This window comes from Thunnus albacares, chromosome 17 (assembly GCF_914725855.1).
Source record: "Thunnus albacares chromosome 17, fThuAlb1.1, whole genome shotgun sequence".
Classification (NCBI taxonomy): Eukaryota; Metazoa; Chordata; class Actinopteri; order Scombriformes; family Scombridae; genus Thunnus; species Thunnus albacares.
The window spans coordinates 18,233,454-18,255,058 of NC_058122.1; the positions used below are offsets into that span (position 1 = coordinate 18,233,454).

General features: G+C 42.2%; 2 protein-coding genes across 4 annotated transcripts in view; both read left to right on the forward strand.

Annotated features, from left to right (window-relative positions):
• Nucleotides 1-3,456: 3,456 nt before the first annotated feature.
• LOC122966969 (prostaglandin E2 receptor EP1 subtype-like) lies at nucleotides 3,457-4,764 on the forward strand (the record flags this gene model as incomplete). The annotated part of the gene is made up of 3 exons (XM_044331313.1): nucleotides 3,457-3,560; nucleotides 3,633-4,422; nucleotides 4,551-4,764. Coding segments are annotated over 3 exons (1,095 nt in total), but the record flags the coding sequence as incomplete, so codon positions are not given.
• A 791-nt stretch (nucleotides 4,765-5,555) lies between these two features.
• Nucleotides 5,556-21,605, forward strand: part of slc27a1a (solute carrier family 27 member 1a) — a 46,233-nt gene continuing 30,183 nt past the window's right edge. The window contains exons 1-2 of one of the 3 annotated variants that reach the window (XM_044330350.1): nucleotides 5,556-5,606; nucleotides 6,522-6,690. In XM_044330350.1, the coding sequence (XP_044186285.1) occupies nucleotides 6,524-6,690 (167 nt within the window). In that variant the 5' untranslated portion in view covers nucleotides 5,556-5,606; nucleotides 6,522-6,523. Of the gene's footprint in view, nucleotides 5,607-6,521; nucleotides 6,691-6,797; nucleotides 7,187-21,605 lie in introns of those variants that run through there. The other 2 variants (XM_044330351.1, XM_044330352.1) reach the window with 2 other exon arrangements.

Sequence of the window (21,605 nt, forward strand, 5' to 3'; positions counted from 1 at the left end):
TTATTGGAGTATGTACCTCAGTTTGGAAAAGAAATCTCCAGATGTTTTGTTTTTTTTTTCATTTGTGAAAAAAGTGAACCAATTTTGAACCAAAATATAAAAATAATAAATGATATTATGAGGACCTGTTTTATCAGGTAAATCAAATATGGCTTGTTGTGTCATCCAGGTACTGTATCCAATCAGCAAAGACAATCGGAAAGATTAGATTTCTGAAGCAAGCACTTTTTTTCTGTATAACTTGTCACCGTATTTAAATTGACAGTATCTGAATATAACCAACAAAAAGAGGGGCAATAATGAGACAGAGATGGATTTTAAGCATATTTTTATGTATATTTTGCTGGGCAATTCAACATGTATTAATAAGTTACTGCATTACTGCTCAACATTGTGCTGTAACATTTCAAATGTATATATAGAGTGTTTTTTTTTAACTTACTGTAAAACTTGAATATTAAAATCAGCTTTTGTTTTTATTTTCCACTGGAGTATTAGTACTGTTGTAAGCACTGGTTTAGCATATATTTGAGTTTTCTCATAGATATTGTTTGGTTTTATTATCTTGTTCTGTATTATCAATGAAATATTTTCTATCCTTGGTGTGAATTATTCAGGGTTTTTTTGTGTGTTTTGCAAGCTTTTTTTTTCTTCATGTCTCTCCTTGAAATTGTAACATAATAAATATTCTGATGTACCTCATGTTTAAAGTCTCCTTGAGAAGTTCTTCCCACCCCTGGCCTTGAAATATATTTAATATAGGTAATAAATTTGTTTTGAACAGCTGAAGAAAACAGACAAAGTTTTCCTTTACAGTTCCTTATGTCAGAGTTTTTAGATTTTTTAGATTTAGCAGAAAATCTGGGTTCTAACAAGAGTAAGACTGAATTTAGGAGTTTTGTTCAAGAACAAACAGAAAGTCACTGCCAAACCCACACAATGAGGTTTTTCCCCTCTCCACCTTGATAGTACATGTTTGACATAACTCTTTACTGCTAGAGTACTTATCTAGCTGGATGACTTCCAAGATCAAACAGTTATACATTCAGAGGAAATGGAGAACTCTCTTCCTTCCTGTTTATGTGAGATCACAAACATGATAGTCTCAAAAACAACCTTGAAGTCTCAAAAATGGAATTTTAACAAGTAAACAAACCTGAAGTAGCCCCCCAAAATACGTTTTACTGAATACGAGTGCAAATGAAAGAGAGTATTCCCTCTTTAAACCTTTATAAACCTCGGTAGAGTGTTGCATCTTTCGATTTACTCACACCTCCTGGGATTTTTTATAACACAGAAATGTTTGTAATATATGTAAAATATTCTAAAATATCTATCAGAGAGCTGTGAGGGAGCAAAGTAAACCAGAGGCCCTTGAAGCATAATCATCATCATGCTCTTCCAGACTTCTTTGATATCTGCCTCTGTGCTTTTGTTTACGTGAGTGACGGTGGGTGATGACTGTCATAGCCCCAGCTGAATAACAGACTGAAATCTCTTTTTGCTATGAAGAAATTATCATCAAGAGTTTAGAAAGGTGAATTATGAAACATTAGCAATAGCTGACTTTAAATTTGATGTGCTCAGAGTGGATGAATAGATGGAAAGGACTCAATCAGAGGGGGGAGGGAGAATGGAAAGTGCATGTCCAGCAAGCGGAGGCAAAATAGCTGCCAAGCCTCTGAAGAGGGAGAAAGGCTGACCAGGGAGAGAGAGAAACTGTCACAGAGACAGGGGGAAAAGACAAGAAGGAGAATGAGAGCAAGTGACTGTGGACAATAGTGATAACTGCAATCAGGAAGCTCTACAGACAAGAGAAACACTTTTAGCAGGTGGGTAAGACTCGTTTCTCTCTCGTTTACTCGGCGCCGTCCCATACAATCCAGTGTTCAACCGGAATCATCTGGAGGTAAGTTTCATTTATTATTCACAACTATGTTCATCTTTATTTACTTTATAGATGACATACATAGAACATTCATCTCTAGTGGCAAATTAGTCCAAATAAACCTGAAATATATGCAAAAAAAATAAGGGATGAAACGAATGCATGACTAACGAGGTTGGTCTCTAAGACAGCTTGGATCCTTTGTTGATTCCATCTATTTAATCCTTATGAATGTGAGATGTGTTAGAGAGATGTGAGGAGTTAAAGAGAGAATTAAACATCCTGATAACTGAGGTATTTGAAACATGTATAGTGTAGGGGGAGCACTAATGCAAGATTAGCAGGGCGTTCCTTTATTATGTCTTGTTGAGAAATGTTTTGTTTTGTCTAAAGAACACAGTATTAAAAAGTAAAAAATAATGTCTAAAAAAGATACAGTACGATGGTTGACATGACAACTTTATTTTTGTGAATATTCTAAGAATATTACCCCCGGATTCCCTGATTATTATTATTCCCTGTTTCTCTGTAATTTCCCTACACTCTCTGGGGAAACTGCTTTCTTCCTGTGAACTCACCATTGATGAAGCATGGGAAACAAAAATAAATGCAAAAGCAAATAATTTGATTAAAATCAGATTACAAAACAGACAGACTGTTTGATCAAGGAGGAGCAGTGGAGTTTATTTCTTTCCTTTAAGCTCCAACTGTTTTTCTTTTCTTATCTTTGGAGGTCTGTAACTTCAGCAGTATGTGGAGGTTGTTAACAAAGCAGGAAAAGGATTGAACTCAAGAGGAGATTCAAAGGATTCTACCAGTCGTGCCGTCTTTTTCAGAAGATTTCTCAGAAATTTTTGAAACAGAAAGAAATGTGTTAAAGGGAAGAACATTTTGTGAAAGAGGCATACACAATGTCTGGTCTGAGAGTCTGTTGTGCAAAAATTTCAGTTCTGTCACACAATGACAGTAATGTTTGTTAAAAGCTTGATAATCATCTCCTCAGGGCATCCATTTGCCTAAGTACTAAACCTGGCCAGAACCTTTTTGATTTCTGCTCAAGACAATCCAAGATAAATCTATCCAGACATTAAAAGTAACCTTGTCAAAATTTGCTTTTTTGTACAATGCATCAATTTGTGTATTCTAGGCAAGCACTTCTGCTTTTTTATGTATTTATCTGCTTGCATGATAGGTAGAGATGAAAAACACAGGACAATGGCTCTGGCAGGGTTTCACCCACTCCTCCTTGTTATTGTCTGGGCAAAAGTAGCTCTCCTAGTTACCACATCCCGAGTGTCATTGACTTGTAATCAGTCTTTTTTGAGCTGCAGTGAAGCATGTATCATAGCACTCACTGGTACATGATTTTGCATTTTGAGGCTCCTCTCTTGTGCCCCGGTCTATGAATAATCCGAAACATTTCAGATTGCAAAACAGGATGACATAAAGACATTAGCTGAAAAAAAAAGACATCTCAGTGGTTTTGAACTAATGCACCTAGACTAACAATTCACCCAGAGGCTGCACATGTGCTGATCATAGAAAACATTTACTGAAAATATTTTAACTTTGCCTGTGATTCTCTGCAGATGACACTGAAGATGAGGACACAATCTTTACTGGAAAATGAAGTCATGAGTAACATGACTTCATTTTCTCCCTCCTTGATGCCGTCCATCCTCCACCAGAACCTGAAGGTCAACTCCTCTGAACTGCCCAGTCGCTGGTTGAACAATATCATGAGGTCACGCATCACATCTTTAGGGTTAGGCATGTCCTGTTTCACTATGGCATTTGGCACCATCTCCAACTTCACCACTCTGGCAATCTTGGCCAAATCTCGTGCGCGATTTCACCGCCAATCCAAAGCACCATTTCTGCTACTAACAGTGGCTTTGATGTTGGCTGACCTTGGGGGCCATGTGATTCCAGGTGCATTTGCTTTGTATCTGCACGTTATGTCAAGGTATAAAATGCAGAGCGTGGAGCCCACCAAGGCATTCTGCCAGATCTTTGGGGCAAGTATGGTGTTTTTTGGCCTATGCCCTTTGCTGTTGGGTTGTGCCATGGCAATAGAGCGCTGTGTGGCCATCACCAAACCTTTTTTCCACACTGCAATGGTCACAGTCACTCATGTGCGGGGAGTTGTGTTAATTCTATCCTCTCTTGCACTCCTGCTGGCTGTTCTACCTTTATTTGCCATAGGAACTTACACTATCCAGTCTCCTGGCACATGGTGTTTCTTGCCTATCCATGGTCCACAGTCTACAGCCGACACCTATCTGGCTTTGGCTTTCTCATGTCTGGGCCTCACTGCACTCACTCTTTCCCTGCTCTGCAACATCCTGAGTGGTCTGACATTGCTGCAGGCCAGAATAAAGTCCCAGAATGCTAATACAAAATCAGCAGCTTGCTGCTCTCGTCGTGCATCATCTGCATCATCTTCCTCCGTGTTTTGTTCATTGGATGTGGAGATGATGGCGCAACTGGCATTGATTACCGTGGTTTCCTGTGTTTGCTGGAGTTCCTTCCTTGTAAGTACTACTCTTTAACAACCTTTTTAGATTGCAGAATTGGTTTCTTGAATCATTTTCACCTTCAGTGATCAGGTATTTTAGTACAACATCTCATGTGTGATTCTGTGTCTCTCCTGTATTAATAGATCAGTGTTCTTCTGATGCAGTTCATCCAAAGTCCCGGTGGCCAAACCTCTGAGACATATCAGGTCATTCTTCTGGGTTTACGTATGGCCTCCTGGAACCAGATCCTCGACCCATGGGTTTACATCTTACTGAGGAGAGCAGCGCTTTACAGGGTTTGCTGTGCTTTCAAAACACAAAGACCCATCGTAGCTGGCAAATAGTTTCTGTGTATTGCACAGGAAAAGTCTGCAGTGACTATGTTTGCTTTGGAACTTTTCTCTTGTGGACTTCAATAAATTATTTCTTTCATGTGTCTTGTGAAATATCTAGGAATGTAAGCTTTGCTGTTTTTTTTTTTTGTTTTTTGTTTTTTGTTTTTTAAGGCTTGGTAAGGTTCATATTCAGCAAGGCAAAAGACTACAAGGCAGCAGTGTTTAAAAAAAAAGGATGCAGACAAGACTTTCACAACATTTATTTAGTAGTCTGTGCCGGTGCTACTATCAATAGCGGCCACCAGCAAATCAAGTGGTTGGGAAACTGGGCGGGGCTAATATTATCCAATAATAAATAAGAAAAAGCTTGACAAGCGCGTAGTTTAACCAATGGCTGAGCTCCTCGAGAGCGCTCACACCTGGGGTGGGCGGGGCTTCTTTGGCAACGACTCTATATTCAATATGGAGTACAGAAAATAGCCTGGACCACTGTGCATTTCACTGCCCTTATTCAGATTTCGATTAGTTTTGTCGCCCGGACACAAATAATGAAGTCTCCCCTGTAAATGCCAGCCCTCAGGACTCGCCCACGTATGTTTGACATATTTCCAAATATTGTCTTAGTGTCAACTATTTAACCACAACCGCGCCGACGAGCAGTGAACTATAAAACTGTCATAACTCTGAAAAACTACTGGTTTCCTTAAAAAACGGTGCGTCGTGTATCCTCTCAATGCCCTCAACATCCGGAGAAGGATTTGAATACTCGACAGTTTCCGCGAAAGTAACGAGGTAACAAGCTGTGTGGACCGCGGAAGGGTTATCGGGTGAAAGGTGACATCACTTCAGTCTATTGACTCGTAGGTAAGTTGTGAATAGGCTAAAGCATGCATGTAGATTTCACACTGTGCGTGATGTGACCTTGAGTGGCATCTGTGTTTGTGAGCTGGTTGATTTGTGATAACTTTCCTGCATGAAAAATCCTACTGTAGTACATAAGTATTAGGAGCAAGATGTACTTAAAGTATTACAGTAAAAGTAGTGGTTCGGTCCCTCTGACTGATATATTATTATATATGACATCATTAGATCATTAATACTGAAACATCAGTGTGTAAGCAGCATATAACTGTTGTAGCTGCTGGAGCTAGTTTAACTGCTTTATATACAGTTAGTTTAGCCCAGTGGTTCCCAACCTAGGGTTCAGGCCCCTCCAAAGGGTCACCAGATAAATCTAAGGGGTCGTGAGATGATCAATTAAAAAGCAATGTTCTGATACACAAATCTGTTTTTGGAATTGTTCTCTATCTTTGATTTTTGGTGAAATATTGGGTCATTTGAACATTTATTGAAATGAAACCATGTGAGAAGTTTAGAGGGAAAAATCACTATTTGGTGGAGCTGTAAACAACTCAGACATCTGAAATGTGATCCCGACTACACACTGCTTTTTGTGAGACGTCAAAAGCCAAAAAGGTTGGAAACCACTGGTTACATCTTGAACAATGTGTTATATTTTAAAAGCTTGTTATATTATCCATTGTGTCAAATCTTCATCTAGAAAGTAACTGAAGCTGTAAAATAACTGTAGTGGAGTAGAAAGTACAATATTTCCCTCTGAAATGCAGTGGAGTGGAAGTTTCAAATAGCATAAAATGAAAATACTGAAAAATTGTACTTTTAAGAACACATACGTAAGAACCTCCCTGAGCGATGTAGGCTTCAGCTCATGCCCATTCTGCCCTAAAAGCACATCTCTCTCCTTTTCCTCCGTGACAGGAATGCACAATGCAGCAAGTGTCTCAGCCTCTCTGGGATCCATGGGACTGCTGCGTCTCTTCGGGGTGTCCTGGTCCTGGAGTCTGGCAGCAGGCCTTGGGGTGTATCTGGGCACAAGAACCTGGAAATACTTCTACATCGCAGCACGCACTGCCAAGAGAGACCTCAAGTAAGTAAAATATGTCCAATTAAAGTTATGTTCATGCTTGTAGGTCTTCATCTTTACTTACCTTCCTAATTTATCCTCTTTTTTTTTCCTGCTGTGACCTTCACCAGTGGCCTGTATGTGCTGCTGAGAGTGAAGATGGCATTATGGCGTTATGTGCGCAACGGAAGCAACATTCCTTCCATCTTTGCCCAGACAGTAAAACTCAACCCAAACAAACTAGCACTAATCTATGAGGCTACAGGGGAAACATGGACCTTCACCCAGCTGGACGAACTGTCTAATGCCGTGGCCAATTGGGCAAGTGATCAGGGATGGATCTCTGGAGATGTGGTGGCCCTCTTCATGGAAAGCAGGCCTTTACAGGTGGCACTTTGGTTGGGCTTGGCTGGGGTGGAAGCTGCACTCATCAATTTCAACCTCCGCCATGATTCCCTCCTGCACTGTATTGGGGTGTCAGGGTCCCGAGCTATTGTGTTTGGAGCTGAGCTCGCTGATGGTAAGAATGTGCTAAATGAGGTAGGAAAAGTCTGCCCTAAAACAATAGTCAAGTGCCTTAATAAACATTGAAACAGGTTTTTCTTGACATAATCATTCCTCCTGTTCATACTGGCCATTAGAAGATCCCTTCATAATGCATCTACGATGTAAGTGATGGGGGCAAAATCCACAAGCCTCCAAGTTGAGATAAACCGCCAAGTTTATCTGAAGCTAATTTGAAGCTTCAGCTGTCCAATTAGTCAAATCATGTAGATATATGGGCATTCTCCCCAACGTGTACCCCATCCATCTGGTGAGGGTGGACGAGGACAGCATGGAGCTGGTTCGGGACAGCCGGGGCCTCTGTGTGCCTTGTCGCCCTGGTAACTAATATTAATACTACGATAATTACTTATCATTGTATAGAATATATGACAGTACTGCATTAGACTCATCTGTGTCTTTCAGGGGAACCAGGGCTTCTGGTGGGTTGCATCAATCAGCAGGACCCATTACAGCGCTTTGACGGCTACGCAAACCAGGATGCTACAAGGAAGAAGATAGCTCATAATGTCTTCCAAGAAAAATGATTCTGCATATTTATCAGGTTACCAGTCTTTTTTATACATCAAAATACATGATATGTTGCATTTAAAAAAAAATAATAATTATCAATCAACACCAGCACCACCCCAGCTGCATGTAGATGTCAGATGTGCCAGAAAACACCTTGCCAGTCCTTGTGGTCCAACAGCAGAATTCTTGGCGCCATTGCAGTGCACTGAAATCTGTCCCCTTAGCCGGAGCCTGCAGGTGAATGCTGGGGTGGTAGTGGGGCTGAAAGAGCAGGCAGCATTACTGATGCAGGGCAGCAGCAGCATTGACATGGCAGAGGGAGAGATGGGAAATTTTTGCAGCATAAATAGACTGCCACATTGGGAGGGTGTGTTTGTGTTATGGAGAGTTGAGTGCCTGAACTAGCTCATAGGAAAACTCCATTTCAGTCAGACAATTCACATTTGAAATCTTTATTACAACAGCAGAACATAGAGTTTGGCCTCTAGGCTCTGACCTCATCATTCCCCGTAGATATGTTTACATAGCGATATTGAGGAGTGATGATTAAATATCCCCTTCTATGTGTGGGCCAAGGTACCAGCCACTGTGTGGCCATTCTCCATGAGCACCTCAGCCACTAGGGGAATATACTATATAGTGAAACTGCTATGTGTGGGCCTAGGCACCAGCCATGATGTGGCCATTCCCCATGAGGACCTTGGCCACAAAAGGAATATACCATCTAGGACTGCTATGTGTGGGTCTGGGCACCAGCCGCTGTGTGTCCATTCCCCATGAGCACCTCAGGCCACAAGGGGAATATTCGTAATATTCTATTCATCTAGTGAACAGCAGTCCTCCTACAAGCACATTGACAACATATATGCTAAGATGGATGAATACTCTACCCTAGCAAACTACCTGATATGCAACAATAGCATTAGACAGCAAAGCAGCTACAAATATTTATTCATGCATTAAGGTTTGCAGGAGCTCATGAGCTTTTGCACGGACAACATCTCCTTGTGGAGCCTGACATAGTGCGGAGAATGACCAACAGCCCAGGGATTTTAGTGTTGAGGTAGGCAGATGGAGAGCTGCAGTTGTAGCTGCACCAATTCTTAGGGAATGAGGGGAATGGCGTCCTTGGGGTAGGTCGCAGCTCAGGCACAGATCATGCAGCTCTGAGGGTAACTGGGATCTCGTCAAGGGTTTACAACCATCAATAATGAACGGGAGTGTCAACCAATGGGTCCAAGAGCGATACTGTAGGAATTTCATCATGGAAGAGAAAGGACAAAAAGTAGTGTTAGTCTCAGCAATGATAATTTGGGTGCCTATGGAAGATCTAACAGACTTTGAGTGTTTCAGGAAAATAGAGTACATGTGCTTTTCTAAGGTTAAAGCAGAGAGAGTGAGATCATGCTGAGGATTAAAGGAGAGAAATCTGGTTGTATATTTACCGCACCTAAGAAACCCAGGGAAGGGTATTAGCAGAACTGCTTCCAACATTATATCAATATCAAGTGAAACAAAACCTTGCCTTAACCTTAACACCATCTTATGTACCAGTGAAATAGTGAGAATCAGTCTTTTATCATTGCTCAGAGGTTGGCCTTTTTCAGGCTGTTGAGGAGCAGCTAAATGGAAGGAATCCCAAGAAGGCTCTGGGATGCTGGGTCTTGGCATCAAATGTGAAAATGAATCCCTGCTAGCATGGCTTTGATACTTTGCATTTAAATATTGCGGGATTCAAATGAAAATACAATAAATGCACAAACTAAAGAGATATCTACTGGTAACGGACTAAGGAGGAGGTTGGTGCAAAAGGAAGAGAAGAAAAACCAAACTGAATCATAAGCTTTAATTGTGCTTTTGGCTAAACCAAGAGTCATGTAATTGGAGGCAGAGTACAAAAAATCCTGCGGGGGCTTGGACATGCTTAATCAAGAGTCGTCTGATTGAATGGAGGGCACGGCATGCTGGAGGGCTTGGCCTGGGGACACATCGTTTTGAACTCCTGAAATTTAAAGTGAAAGAGAACATCAGCTACACAGTTTTCATGACCAGGAGTGAAATTAGCTTGCAAAATGAGATTTAGAATGCATGTTAAATGTCACACAAGACTGTTTATTATTGATATTATTGATTATTTCTATTGTAGCAGCATTGTCACAAAACATCATAATGTGTTCCCTGGTCCATCTGCTGCCCCATAGCGAGCAAGCAATTGGGTAAAGCTCATAAAGAGCAGGGGATTTGGATTTGCTGTTCAGGGACTGAATTTCAGTTGGTCAGACATATGCAAACCACTCATTATTGTAGAATCCCCCAAAACCAACAAAAGGGGCCTCATCTGTAAAAAACTGGATTGAATACGAAGACTCACAAAGTCATTATAAAAGAAAGTTGAATAAGGAGAGACAAGTGAATGAAGCAAAAAGAATTGTTCATTATACAGATGATATTGATGATTAAGTGTTGCCAAAAGTCTTTGGCACTTAGACTCAACAGGGTGATTTTGAATCTAGGGACATCAGTCCTGAGCAGCAGCAAGATAAATCCCCCCATGGAGTCTAGACATTGGTGGTGGTGGTGGTGGTGGTGGCGGCGGCTGATGACTTCTGTTCCGACTGATGAGGCTGATGAGGTTGATGAAGTGATGCAAAACAGCACCATGAAAGCACTGAGGCAGAGAGGGAGAAAACATGAACAGACAAAAAGACAGCTGCAATATGATAGGCTGACAATGAAGGTGTGTCACTGTGCTATTGGTTAGATATGACCAGCTGATGTGAACAGCTGACATCTTAATTGACACCCAGGGGAATGACAGCAAGGAAATTATGAATGAGCATGCGTGAGGGATGGAAATGACAGATGGTTTGAGAAATAATACTACAGACCTGAGCATGAAAAATATAGTCTTCCTGACTGAACTTTCGCTAAGCTTAATAAATACCATTCCATTCATCACATAACAAGGTCCAAAACCGCAGATCTGAGCAACAGCCTTTGTCTAAGACTTTAGTGTCTTCTAGATTTTGAACAGAATTAGCCAGTACTAGCAAGCATGATACGAATGAACGACCATGAGGGATGATGCACATAGCGAAGTAAAGGTGGCCTAATAGAAATAAGAGATCGCTTTTAAACAGAATGGCAGCAACAGAGCAGGATTTGATAGCTGCTCTGATGTCAGACAGCTTGTCTTGTAGCAGTGATTCTTGTGTACTGCACAGTATCGAGGGTGATGCAGAGAAATTCCCAACACATGGAAGGGCCTACGGTTTTCTCTTCTGAAAGAGGAAAGAGAGGTACACCTAACTCATGGAAGGTTTTTGACTGTGGAAATGCTGCAAGCCAGTGGGGATGAGGGAAAGTCAACCACTAAAAAATCATCTGAAGGATGCAAGACATAAGGGAGTTTGCAGGTGTTGTAGAGAATCCAGCATGCTTCTGAAAAAGGGTTGAAAATGCAAGGGCTACTGCTGCAACTAAATGTCATTTTAACGGAAAAGTAAAACTTTGAACACCATTTTACACTGAAAAGATGCCATGGCAAGGGGTGGAGTGGCATTACTTCGAAGGCTTCTGTAATGTCTGCTTTTCCCAGCCATGCACCAACCCCTGCCAACCTAATCATCTGCATGGCATTATCTATAGAAGCATAGAACAAGGAAAAGGGCTCTTGAGGAACTAAGCTGTTTATACTCTGAATGGAAGAATCATGACGAATTGAGAGATCAATAATGAGATGTTTTTTGTTTGAATATTTCCTGGGAGCGACACCTATGAGGCTTACTCTGAAGATAGAAAAGGGGGATTTTCACAACGGACATGTATTCATTTGTAACCTCTTTTGATAGGAGCTTGTATACTACTTCTGGCTCCATAAGGGCATACTGCAAGTTTTTACAGACATGGGTCACTTTTGGGAGCCAGCATAGACCTGCTAGGTATCCTTGAACTAAGCCAGTGATAAGGTAATTGACAAAGCACCTATTAGGGTGATTTGAAAGAGATTTGGAGAGAGCTGGGACATTCCCTGGAGTTGAAGGATGCTTCATATTTATTTCTCGGATTTTGCAAGACGAAGCCTCCTAGGACACACAGAGCATGGGTGGCTGTCTCCACACCAACTCTGACTTCAGAGGATGGCTTACAGAATTTAACACTGGATGTTTTGGCTGAGATTTCAAAGTGGACCATTCTCGCAGAGCAGTTCTTGGACAGAGGGAGGTTGTGTGGGAGAAGGAACTGCAGATGGAGCAGGCTAGGGTTTTATGCCTGGTAAAATGTATGTTGATTAGGGGCATGTCAACCACAGACCAATTTAGTCTCTGATTGAATTTCTGGATATACATAGCAGCTTTGGCAGAGAAGGATTTATGGTATTCATGAAAGAGAGAGCCACCGTAGGAGAGAGCGAGGTCTGAGATTATAGCTAAATAGGTGTCAAGCTCCTCCCCGCATTGCAGAGAAAACTTCACATATGCTATCTGTATAGACACCGAAAGCAACATTGTATTCTGCCAAAGTCAGAATTTTTGTTCAGGGATTGCTATCTTTGAGAACTACAGAAAAATCCCCACAACCCACAAATGTTTTGTCAGCAGATTCGGAACAACATAACAGAATCTTCACCAGACTTATATCATGACCTGTTAAAATTTCGTTCCTGAGGGAATCAGGAATTGCTGCTACAGGGGGCAGGAACCAAGAACCCATGGATGGAGTGGGGACTGCAGTTCCCAGGGTCCTGTGGGGTGTAACATCAGCAGGAAGCGGGAAGCTTGAACCGTCCCAAAGGTTGAAGAACATGGGTCCAGGTTGTTTAAATTACAGGCAGAGGAATTAGTGTTGTCTTATGGTGAATGTATTCTGGCATTCATGACATTGAGTGTGGATTTCACTTTGAGAAGAGAGGACAGGATGGATGCTTCAGTAGAGGTCACAGGTTCTGATCACTTCAATCTTTTTGAGGGATAATTGTCCAATTGTGGCGCATCATCTAAAGATTCAGCATCTTGCCTATTTTTTCCATGTGACGCGTGCAGTTCTCAGCAAAAAAAAGACAGTGAAAATGATCTGTTGACAATCATAGTGACATCATATCAGCAACATTTAACCTTTCACTATAGTCTCAAAGTCGATATCTGTAGAATATGTCACAGACATGAAAAAAATCTATAGTGTCACCACTGCGGGTCAGCCTGTGCGGTGTACAGGCAGGGAGCCTCTCTGGCAGGGAATTCTCCCATTCACTTTCTGTGAGTTCAAACCAGGGCTCCTGCCTGTTGTTTTACCCGCTTCCAGACTGAGATTTGGTGTTGTTATTTTCATCATTTATTGTTAGTTTCCCTCCTGACAGTTAATTTAGAGGTTTGTTTGTTGGAGTGTGCTTGGCTCATTTGGGGAACTTGGTGTTGTCAGGAAGGATTTTCTTCACTTGGAGCGGTGACAGCAGGGGCTTAACTGATGGAATAATCAATATAATCAATAAAAAAAAACCATCCTGCATGAGGAGTGTATGTGACTGACACAGAAATAGACCCAACCATGCCATCAGAAAGAAAGCTGTTTTCACTTCACATATTATTTATTTATTTTCACGACTGAGCACACACTTCTTAACCTTTTTTGTCTAAACTAAATATAAATGAAATATATAACTAAATGATATGAAACATTAATCTAACATTATTGATGGCCATTATGAAACTCAAATATGTAGAAAGATAGGGTTGGCAGTAGCAGCGCCAAAGCAGCAACACTGTCTGTGTGGACAGTTCAGCGACACACACATGCTGCTCAGGTAGAGACCAGTGTGTCCCAGGCCTTAGCTGCAGCTTTACCTTTGTGAGGAGCGCTGTTTGAATTACAGGCACTCACATTGGCAGAGTTTTCTTGACTCAGGAGGTAACCGAAGAGCTCCTCATGGTTAAGGCGGGATGGAACTAAATGTTGCGGGGGTATAGTGCTTCCAGGATGCGGTTCATGGACCATCTGGCAAGTCATTTGCGGGTGATGCGGGAGTTACAGTGTGGACAAGGGGCGTCTGATTCATTCTCAGAGCAAGCCTTCCCCTGAGGACCAGGACTCACTCTTCGAATTGGAGATGGTAAGAGATATAGCAACCACCAGAGCCAGAAAGTAAGATGGCAATTGCATGAGCAACATGACATACAGACAGTACAGCGTAGTGTAGTGTGCAACTGCTGAGCTGTTAGTGGTTCACTCTGACTTAAAATATAGTACTTATCCATAAAGATCCCCAGTAATATGACCATAGTAATATATTAATCACATTAATGTAATTAAATGAAGTTTATAGACTTATAAACAAAGTTCGGGAACCAAAGACCACGCCTTGTACGCAACCCATTTCCGCACCACAGGGTATTTAGACACACCATATCCGCTCCTCTCCCCTCTGTCTCAGCTTGCAAGTCCCTCCCACCCGACCCCTCCGCTAACTTTCCTCTCTTCTCTGCTCAAACACAGGAACAGGGGGGCCTCGTACAGATGCCAGATCATCGAGACAGCACCCCCACCCTGAGTCTCAACCCCTGTTCCCACTTACCTCCCCGACGTCAACGCATCTCCTTTCATCTATCACTCTCCTATCCACTCCCTCCTTCCCCTCTTTCCCGCCTGCTCTTCTTTCTCCCCATCCCTCGACCCTCATCTCTTCGACCCCTACCCCCTCATCCCGCATCCCACGACCTCGACCCTCACCCCCGCATCCTCACACCCCCCGACCCTCTCCCTTCCCCCATCCATCCTTCCCTCTCCAACCATCCCTCTAACTATCCTTCCTCCTTTTCACCCTGCCTTCCATCACACTCCCAATAAACCATTAAATCCATATTCTAGAAGGAGTGGTCTTGGTTAGTGAATTTGTGGTAATTTACTCTGTACTGCACAGATAATATTGCAACTCCTAACAGTATTTTTTTAGGACTCTGCTCTACACTGAGAATCACCGCTCCTCCTCTTACCCAGAGTGGTTACAGTATTCAGTTGGCTCAGTAAGCACATAAATATCCTCATTATTAACCATTTAAAAGCCTTAAACTACCATCCTTCAACCACTGTGCATCAAATAGATCTTATAAAGTATGAATTTCACTAAGTTAATCTGGTTAATTCCTTTCAAGACAGTAGTAAACAGTATTTTATGGGAAAATTTTCACAAATATAATACAATGCAATAAAATGTGCATTACACATAACAGAGCATAACCCCAGAGGCTGTACAGTCTCTATATGATATACAGCAGTCCCCAAAGGCCAGGTCGATTTTGTTGTCAGGCACTATCACTCTGTATTCAGTCTATCATAGGTGTTAATATGGATGCAGGATCATACAGAATAGCTATTTTTCTGTATAAACTCAATTAGCAAACAATCCAGCATTCCTGGCTGTTGTGAGTGACAAAAGTCTCTCTTTGGCTGTGCCGATAACAACAGCACAGGGCAGGATAATATCTGCAGCGCTTCTCTAATTCTTGGTCGGACTGAGCTGATTATTCAGACCAGATTGCATTAGAAGATGATTCAAAATTCATCCACATTCATTTCTGAGAGGGTGGCTGTGAGCCTTGGAGCAAATTAGACAAGTCCAGTTCAATCTCTCTGTAGGGAATTAAAAGGGCATCTGCCGCTCTGCACAGCTCTCTATTAACAGTAAAATGACAGCCTTTAATGTTGAATTTTGAGGTGTAGGAGGACATCCAGTCAAAAAGACTGTTGAAAAGGCCAAAGATCTATTCTTTTTAAACGTTGGTAGGTTTTTGAGGACGGGAGAGACATTTTAGGTTAAGTAGCATTGCAAAAAGATTGATCAGATTGCACCTGAATGCACAGCAACACATCAACCACCCAGGAAAAGAAAAAGGTTGCACAACTTAATTGTTTACAGTGCTTAGTTGATTATTCCAGTGTCTACAAGTCTTTTTGTGTTGTCAGTTTTATCATACAGTGAGGCTGGTAACTGGGTCCTTGTTACAGAAATCAGAGTCACTGCTGAATGTCAACACTCAATTATGCACAGAGGGAGTGCAAAAGAAGCCTTTGTATGTAATTTTTTACACATGTGCACACTGTTTTTCATTGTTTTTGCCATTTGCTATTGTTAGTTATGACTAAAATGCAAACTCTGAATGCTTGTCAAAAACTTTACCTGCAATGCAGACCTCACAACATGCCATCAAGGAAAATATCAGTAATAAACTGATTAATTTATCTTATGATTTAAAATTTGAACTGATTAAATAATGTCTTCATATTTAGTGCAGTAAAACTGCACATATGCCTGCATGTTTTCAGTTTGTCATTCAGTAGATAGCATTTGATCACACAGAGAAATGTCTACTTCGGTACCAAAATAGTACTTAACAGTGACCTTATAAAAAGTAAATTATCATAGAAATGTACCATGTGCTGAATTTCAGTGCATATTATCTAATAATCTAGTCCAATAAGACCAAAACTAACACAGTCTAAACGATTCAGTTTTAGACCTTAGGATAGGCAGGTTAAAGAGGCTACTGCAATGCAAGTATTTCTCTGTTAACATAAAACATGGTTTGATCATTTGCCCTGGAGCCCTCTGGCTTTGGTACATGAAACATGAAAATTGCTCTATACACAATAAATGCACCATTGCATCTACAGCCATAGGTTGTGAGAATTAAATAACAAGGTGGTATAGAAGGGAAATGTACACTAGAGATTAAAATACCACAATTAAAATAATGACATCCATTGGACAGCCAATATTTACAACATGTGTACTGTAGTTTAATTTACAGAAGGAGCTCATTGGTGTAATACTATGTTTGTCCACTAGATAATGCTATTTTACTATGACAAAACAGTAAGTAGCAACAATCCATTTTGTTTTGGCACTCAAGCTAAATATGTGCCGCTTTAAGGCATGTTTTAACACATACTTGATGAAAAGCCTGTTTGAAAATTCAAGTGTTTTTTGTTTCTTGCTTTAAAGGCACAATCTGTGATTCAAATGTAATCAAAAAAGTAGTCCCTCTACAAAAACTGAAAAACACTTGAAGGGGGCTTGGAATTACTCACACATGGATTGAAAATATTTTAATACAGAGCTAACACCATGGAAAAACTAACTCTGGGGTATTGAGATTCTCTGGTGTTTTAAATGTTTTTTTCATGATTAATAGTTTAAAGGTCCATTGTGTAAGATTTAGCGGCATCAAGTGATCAGGTTGCAGATTGCAACCAAATGAATACACCTCCCCTCACTCTCCCCTTCCAAGCATGTAGGAGAACCTATGGTGGCTGCAAAACTTGCAAAAATGCAAAAGGTTCTAGAGCCAGTGTTTGGTTTGTCCATTCTGGGCTACTGTAGGAACATGGCAGTGCAACATGGCAGCCTCCATGGAAGAGGACTCGCTCCCTGTGTGGATGTAAAGGGCTCATTCTAAGGTAACAAAAACACAACAATTCTTATTTTCAGGTGATTATATACTAATTAAAACATACTTATGAATATTATATTCCATTTCTGCCAAGTCCATTCTGCTAGATGACACTAAATTCTACACACTGCACCTTTAAGATCAGCCAGGAGATCCAAAGTGTTAATGTTTCATCTATAAGACAAGTTTTACACTTACATGAAGATACCTGTAGTTAATATGCTCATAAAAATCCTTTAATCCTCCTATTCTGTTCGCAAAGGGTTTACACCCTTAGTGTTCGCAAGTCAAATTTGACCTGATCCATATATATATATATATATATATATATATACTAACTTTGATATTTTATGTACCTTAGACCACATTTAACTTACAATGTACAAATCATTTTTAGTTTGTGTGTGTGTGTACACACTGTGTGTGAGAGGTAATGGGAAACACACATTGTCATATTAATCCCAATGCTGATTTAAACTTATCTTAACCAAGTATGTTTTATATGCCTTGTTCAATTGAGAAGTGATATCGAAAGGTCATGTCCTTTGCTTGCCACTGTCGCTGTCAACAGGATGAGTTATGCAACAATAAGTGGAAGTTAAAAGTTCACTGTTTTCTGAGTATTGTGTCTGCAGATGCATAAGCAAGAAGTAGAAGTATGTGGTTAGATATGTGGATTAAGAGCATATAGAGAACTAGATCAAACCAGACTGAGGGAGACAGAAATAACTTTAAGCGTGGGTGGTGAATTGGGGTAAAAAAAAATGAAGGAGGAAGACAGCTCCTTTTCTAAGAAATGATAAACAAAGAGCCAATTGGGGTCCAAACAATAGATACACCCAAAAAGGGGGTGAAAACGAGGTATAAAATGCTCTGGCACGTAGACAAAAGCTCAGAACACAGGGCGCTTTGCCAAATGCAGGTTTTTCTGTGAAGTGTTCTCCGAAGATCTTCGATAAATAAATTCAGCTGATACAAAGACATTACTCGACTGTGGTTTCGTTCTTCTCGCATCAACCAACTCGGGGAGGTTGCCTGAAAGGCTTCCTCAACAATTTGGGGGCTCGTCCAGGATGTGAGAAAACGTTTTGATTTGGACAAATTGATCTCAGGAATTTATCTGCAAGGACAGAGGTCGACCTCAAAAGAAAAGGTAAACAGAAACCTGTTTATAAACAAATTCTGTAAATTGGATTAAAACCAAATTACTTTGTCTGAACAGAATATATTCTGAGATTGTCAAATTCACAGTTTGAGTAAAACAAAGTGAACTAAATAATTAGGAGTAATGCGTTTAAAGTCGCTTATGTGAAAAGCGTATAAAAGCAACATAAGGGAAAAGGAAAAGAGGATTCGTGTGCGTTTAAAGTCGCAAGTGGTCGAAAGCAACAGTCAAGTACTAGAACCCACCAAACTTGAATTCGGAGTAAGGGTGTTTTGGCATACATATGTGAAATTCATATGAAGTCCAACGCATGATAGTGGCGAATCCTGCTATAATCTGACGAGGTTATAGTGTCGGATCCATGGAAAAGGACCGACACTGGGTGTGATAGTGTCCCGGGGAAGTGGCGCCCCCTAAATCTATCTATTGAGCATTTAAAACGAAAAACAAGTTTGGTACCATAAAATAATCACTTTGTTTGAAGTCTTATAGATCGGTGTTACTGGAAACAAAGAAGAAGTGGAAGAAGAAAAAGAGTAAGGAAAACAACTCGAGAAAAAGAGAAAGAGTATGAGGCAGAAATAAAACAGGCGGAGGAGGAAGAAGAGAAGGCAAGTATAATACAGAAGGGTAAGTGGAGGAAGATAAGGAAAGCATTAGAGGAGCAGAAGAGACAGTGGATGAAGAGAGCTCTGAACTGGCAGGGCATAAGACATCAAATGAGAGAAAAAACAGAGAAAGAGGACAGGCAGTTAGAAAAGGAGTCAAAAGGGGGCCGTCCCCCTGTCAGCCCTCCCCCTTACTCCCCCACTCAGTCAACAGCACCTCCCCCGGAGGGAGGAGGGTGCTCATCTCTTTACCCCGTACTAAACATAGAAACAGGAAAGGTCTATATTAGCACTCCAGCAGAGGCACCCCGAAACACCACAGGGAAAGGAGCAGTGAAGGGACAGAGACAGGAGGTCCTCCTTATCGACCTTATCGAGCTTATCGAGTTTTCAAGGAGACAGGGAGAGGAGGTATATGATGAGGAAACAGCAGACAGTAGAAGCGAGACCACCGAAATGTCCGAGTGAGCCACCGTGAAATATTATATAGGACATACAACAGATCTTCCCTTCCAAGGAAGAAAAGAGAGGGCTGAGAGTACCCCGTATTTGGGTAAGAGCAGACTGTGTCAGGGAAATGGAGAAGTAACGTTCCACCTAGGGGGCGAATGGCGTGAAGATGAGAGCCCAGGGGAAGTGAGTGGCACACTGACAGGCACATGGCAGGGAGAAGGGAAAGGGATACAGGAAAGACTAGCACAACGCCTTGACATCCTATCAGAACAAGTAGAGATAGATAGCAAGTTAGAAGCCATACGACAGGACCTGGAGAGGATGAGGGAACAGATTGAGGAACACAGTCGCAAACCGTCCCTCAGGCCGAACCCCAAACAAACCCAGCGTTTTGTGATGCCTTTGATTACAGCAGGGAACGGAGGGCAGAAGTACAGACCATTTGGATTAGGGGACGTGCAGGCTATTGTGGATAAGATGCCACCCATCTCAGAGGGAGGAGGCAGATGGTTAGGGAAATTGGATAGCTTGACCGCAGGACAGACGATGGCGCTAGGGGATTTCCGAGCAGTTGCCTGCAGATGCATGAGTAGCGCAGACGAAAAAGAAATAGAGCAGGAAGCTAAAATGCACCGTTTGGATGACAATACTCCATTCTTACACGTAGTCGATGACATAGGACAAGCATTGAGGAACAAATACCCCCTGCCAAACACTGCTGCAGTTCCAAAGATGAAGTGGGATGGTGAACAAAACCCCAGAGAATATTTGGATAAATGTAAAGATATGTGGACCCAACAGACAGGATGTCACCCAGGTAAACCAGGAGTTCAGCAGGAGTGGTATCGACAGGCGATATTAGAAGGAATTCCTGAAACAGTAAAAAACGCCATGAAAGATAACCCTGACATGGCGGGGTGCGACTCCCACACCTGGGAGAAACATCTCATACATCATTTGACTAGAGCGCTAGACAAAGTTCAGGAAGAGAAGGCCACCATCAAAGATCTGCAGTCCCAGCTCCTTAAGCTTCAGCTAGGGGAGGCCAGACAGAAAGTTAACAAAACAAAAAAGAAAGATGGGAAAAATAACAAGGTTATGGTGGCAGCAGCCACGTCAGACACACCTGATCTCTTCCCTATTCCACCGTGGGAAAGAGAGCCAACATGTAGGGAAAGAGAAGGGCGAGACCCGCCACCTAGTGGGCTCTCCTCTGTGATGTACCAGGGGGGATATGGACGGGGGTCGAGCGGGGGACGCGGGGGCTTCGGGAGAGGTGGATTCGGCGGCGGCCCGCGCCAACAAAGGGAGGAGGGATGCTACATCTGTGGGGACCCCAATCATTGGTGCAAATCATGTCCCCTCAAACAAGGATGGCAGTCCGGTGGACCACAACCTCCACAGGGACCCCCTAGAGGCAGGGGATACCAAGGTCCAACTGGGTCTGGGCGAGGTGGCCCAGCAAGGCAGATGGCCGTCGCCAGGGGAAGAGACCCATGGGACGGTTGGGTCAACCAGGATTGACACACCCCACAGGAAGACCTGAACAGCACGGTCGCGGCGGAACCGATGCTTCTCGTCCGGGTCGAACGACAAGATCTGCCATTCCTGGTCGACACAGGGGCCACGTGCTCCACCATGAACACTTCCAGACCAGGAACATTATCGAACAAGACAACAACTGTCATGGGTTTTTCTGGGGAATCACAGACTCTGCCATACACCAAACCCCTCACCACGACAGTGGGGAGACAGACTGTAAAGCACCCATTTGTATTCTCACCCACTGTGCCTGTCAACTTACTGGGGAGAGATCTGCTCATCAAACTTGGCACCTCCATTCTCTGCAGCCCGGATGGGCTGAGGGTCACACTGCCGGATGGCATGACACTGCATTGCAACGCAGGAACAGGACAGGGGCAATATCTCATAAGCCCCATAGAGGAGCAACAAGCCGAGATTTATTGGGGACGGCTACTCCCCGACACACCTGAACACAAAGGCATTCTCTCTGCCTTCATGGCGTGGAAACCCTGGATCGCTTCTCTTGAGCCTTATGTGCCTCCCCTCGACCCCCCACATGTCACCCTGTTCTATGACAGAAACCAGACAGAATGGTACCAAGAACAATTTCAGGAGCAGTTAGCAGGACAGGAATGGCAAATAGACACTTGTGATTTGTATATAGCGCCA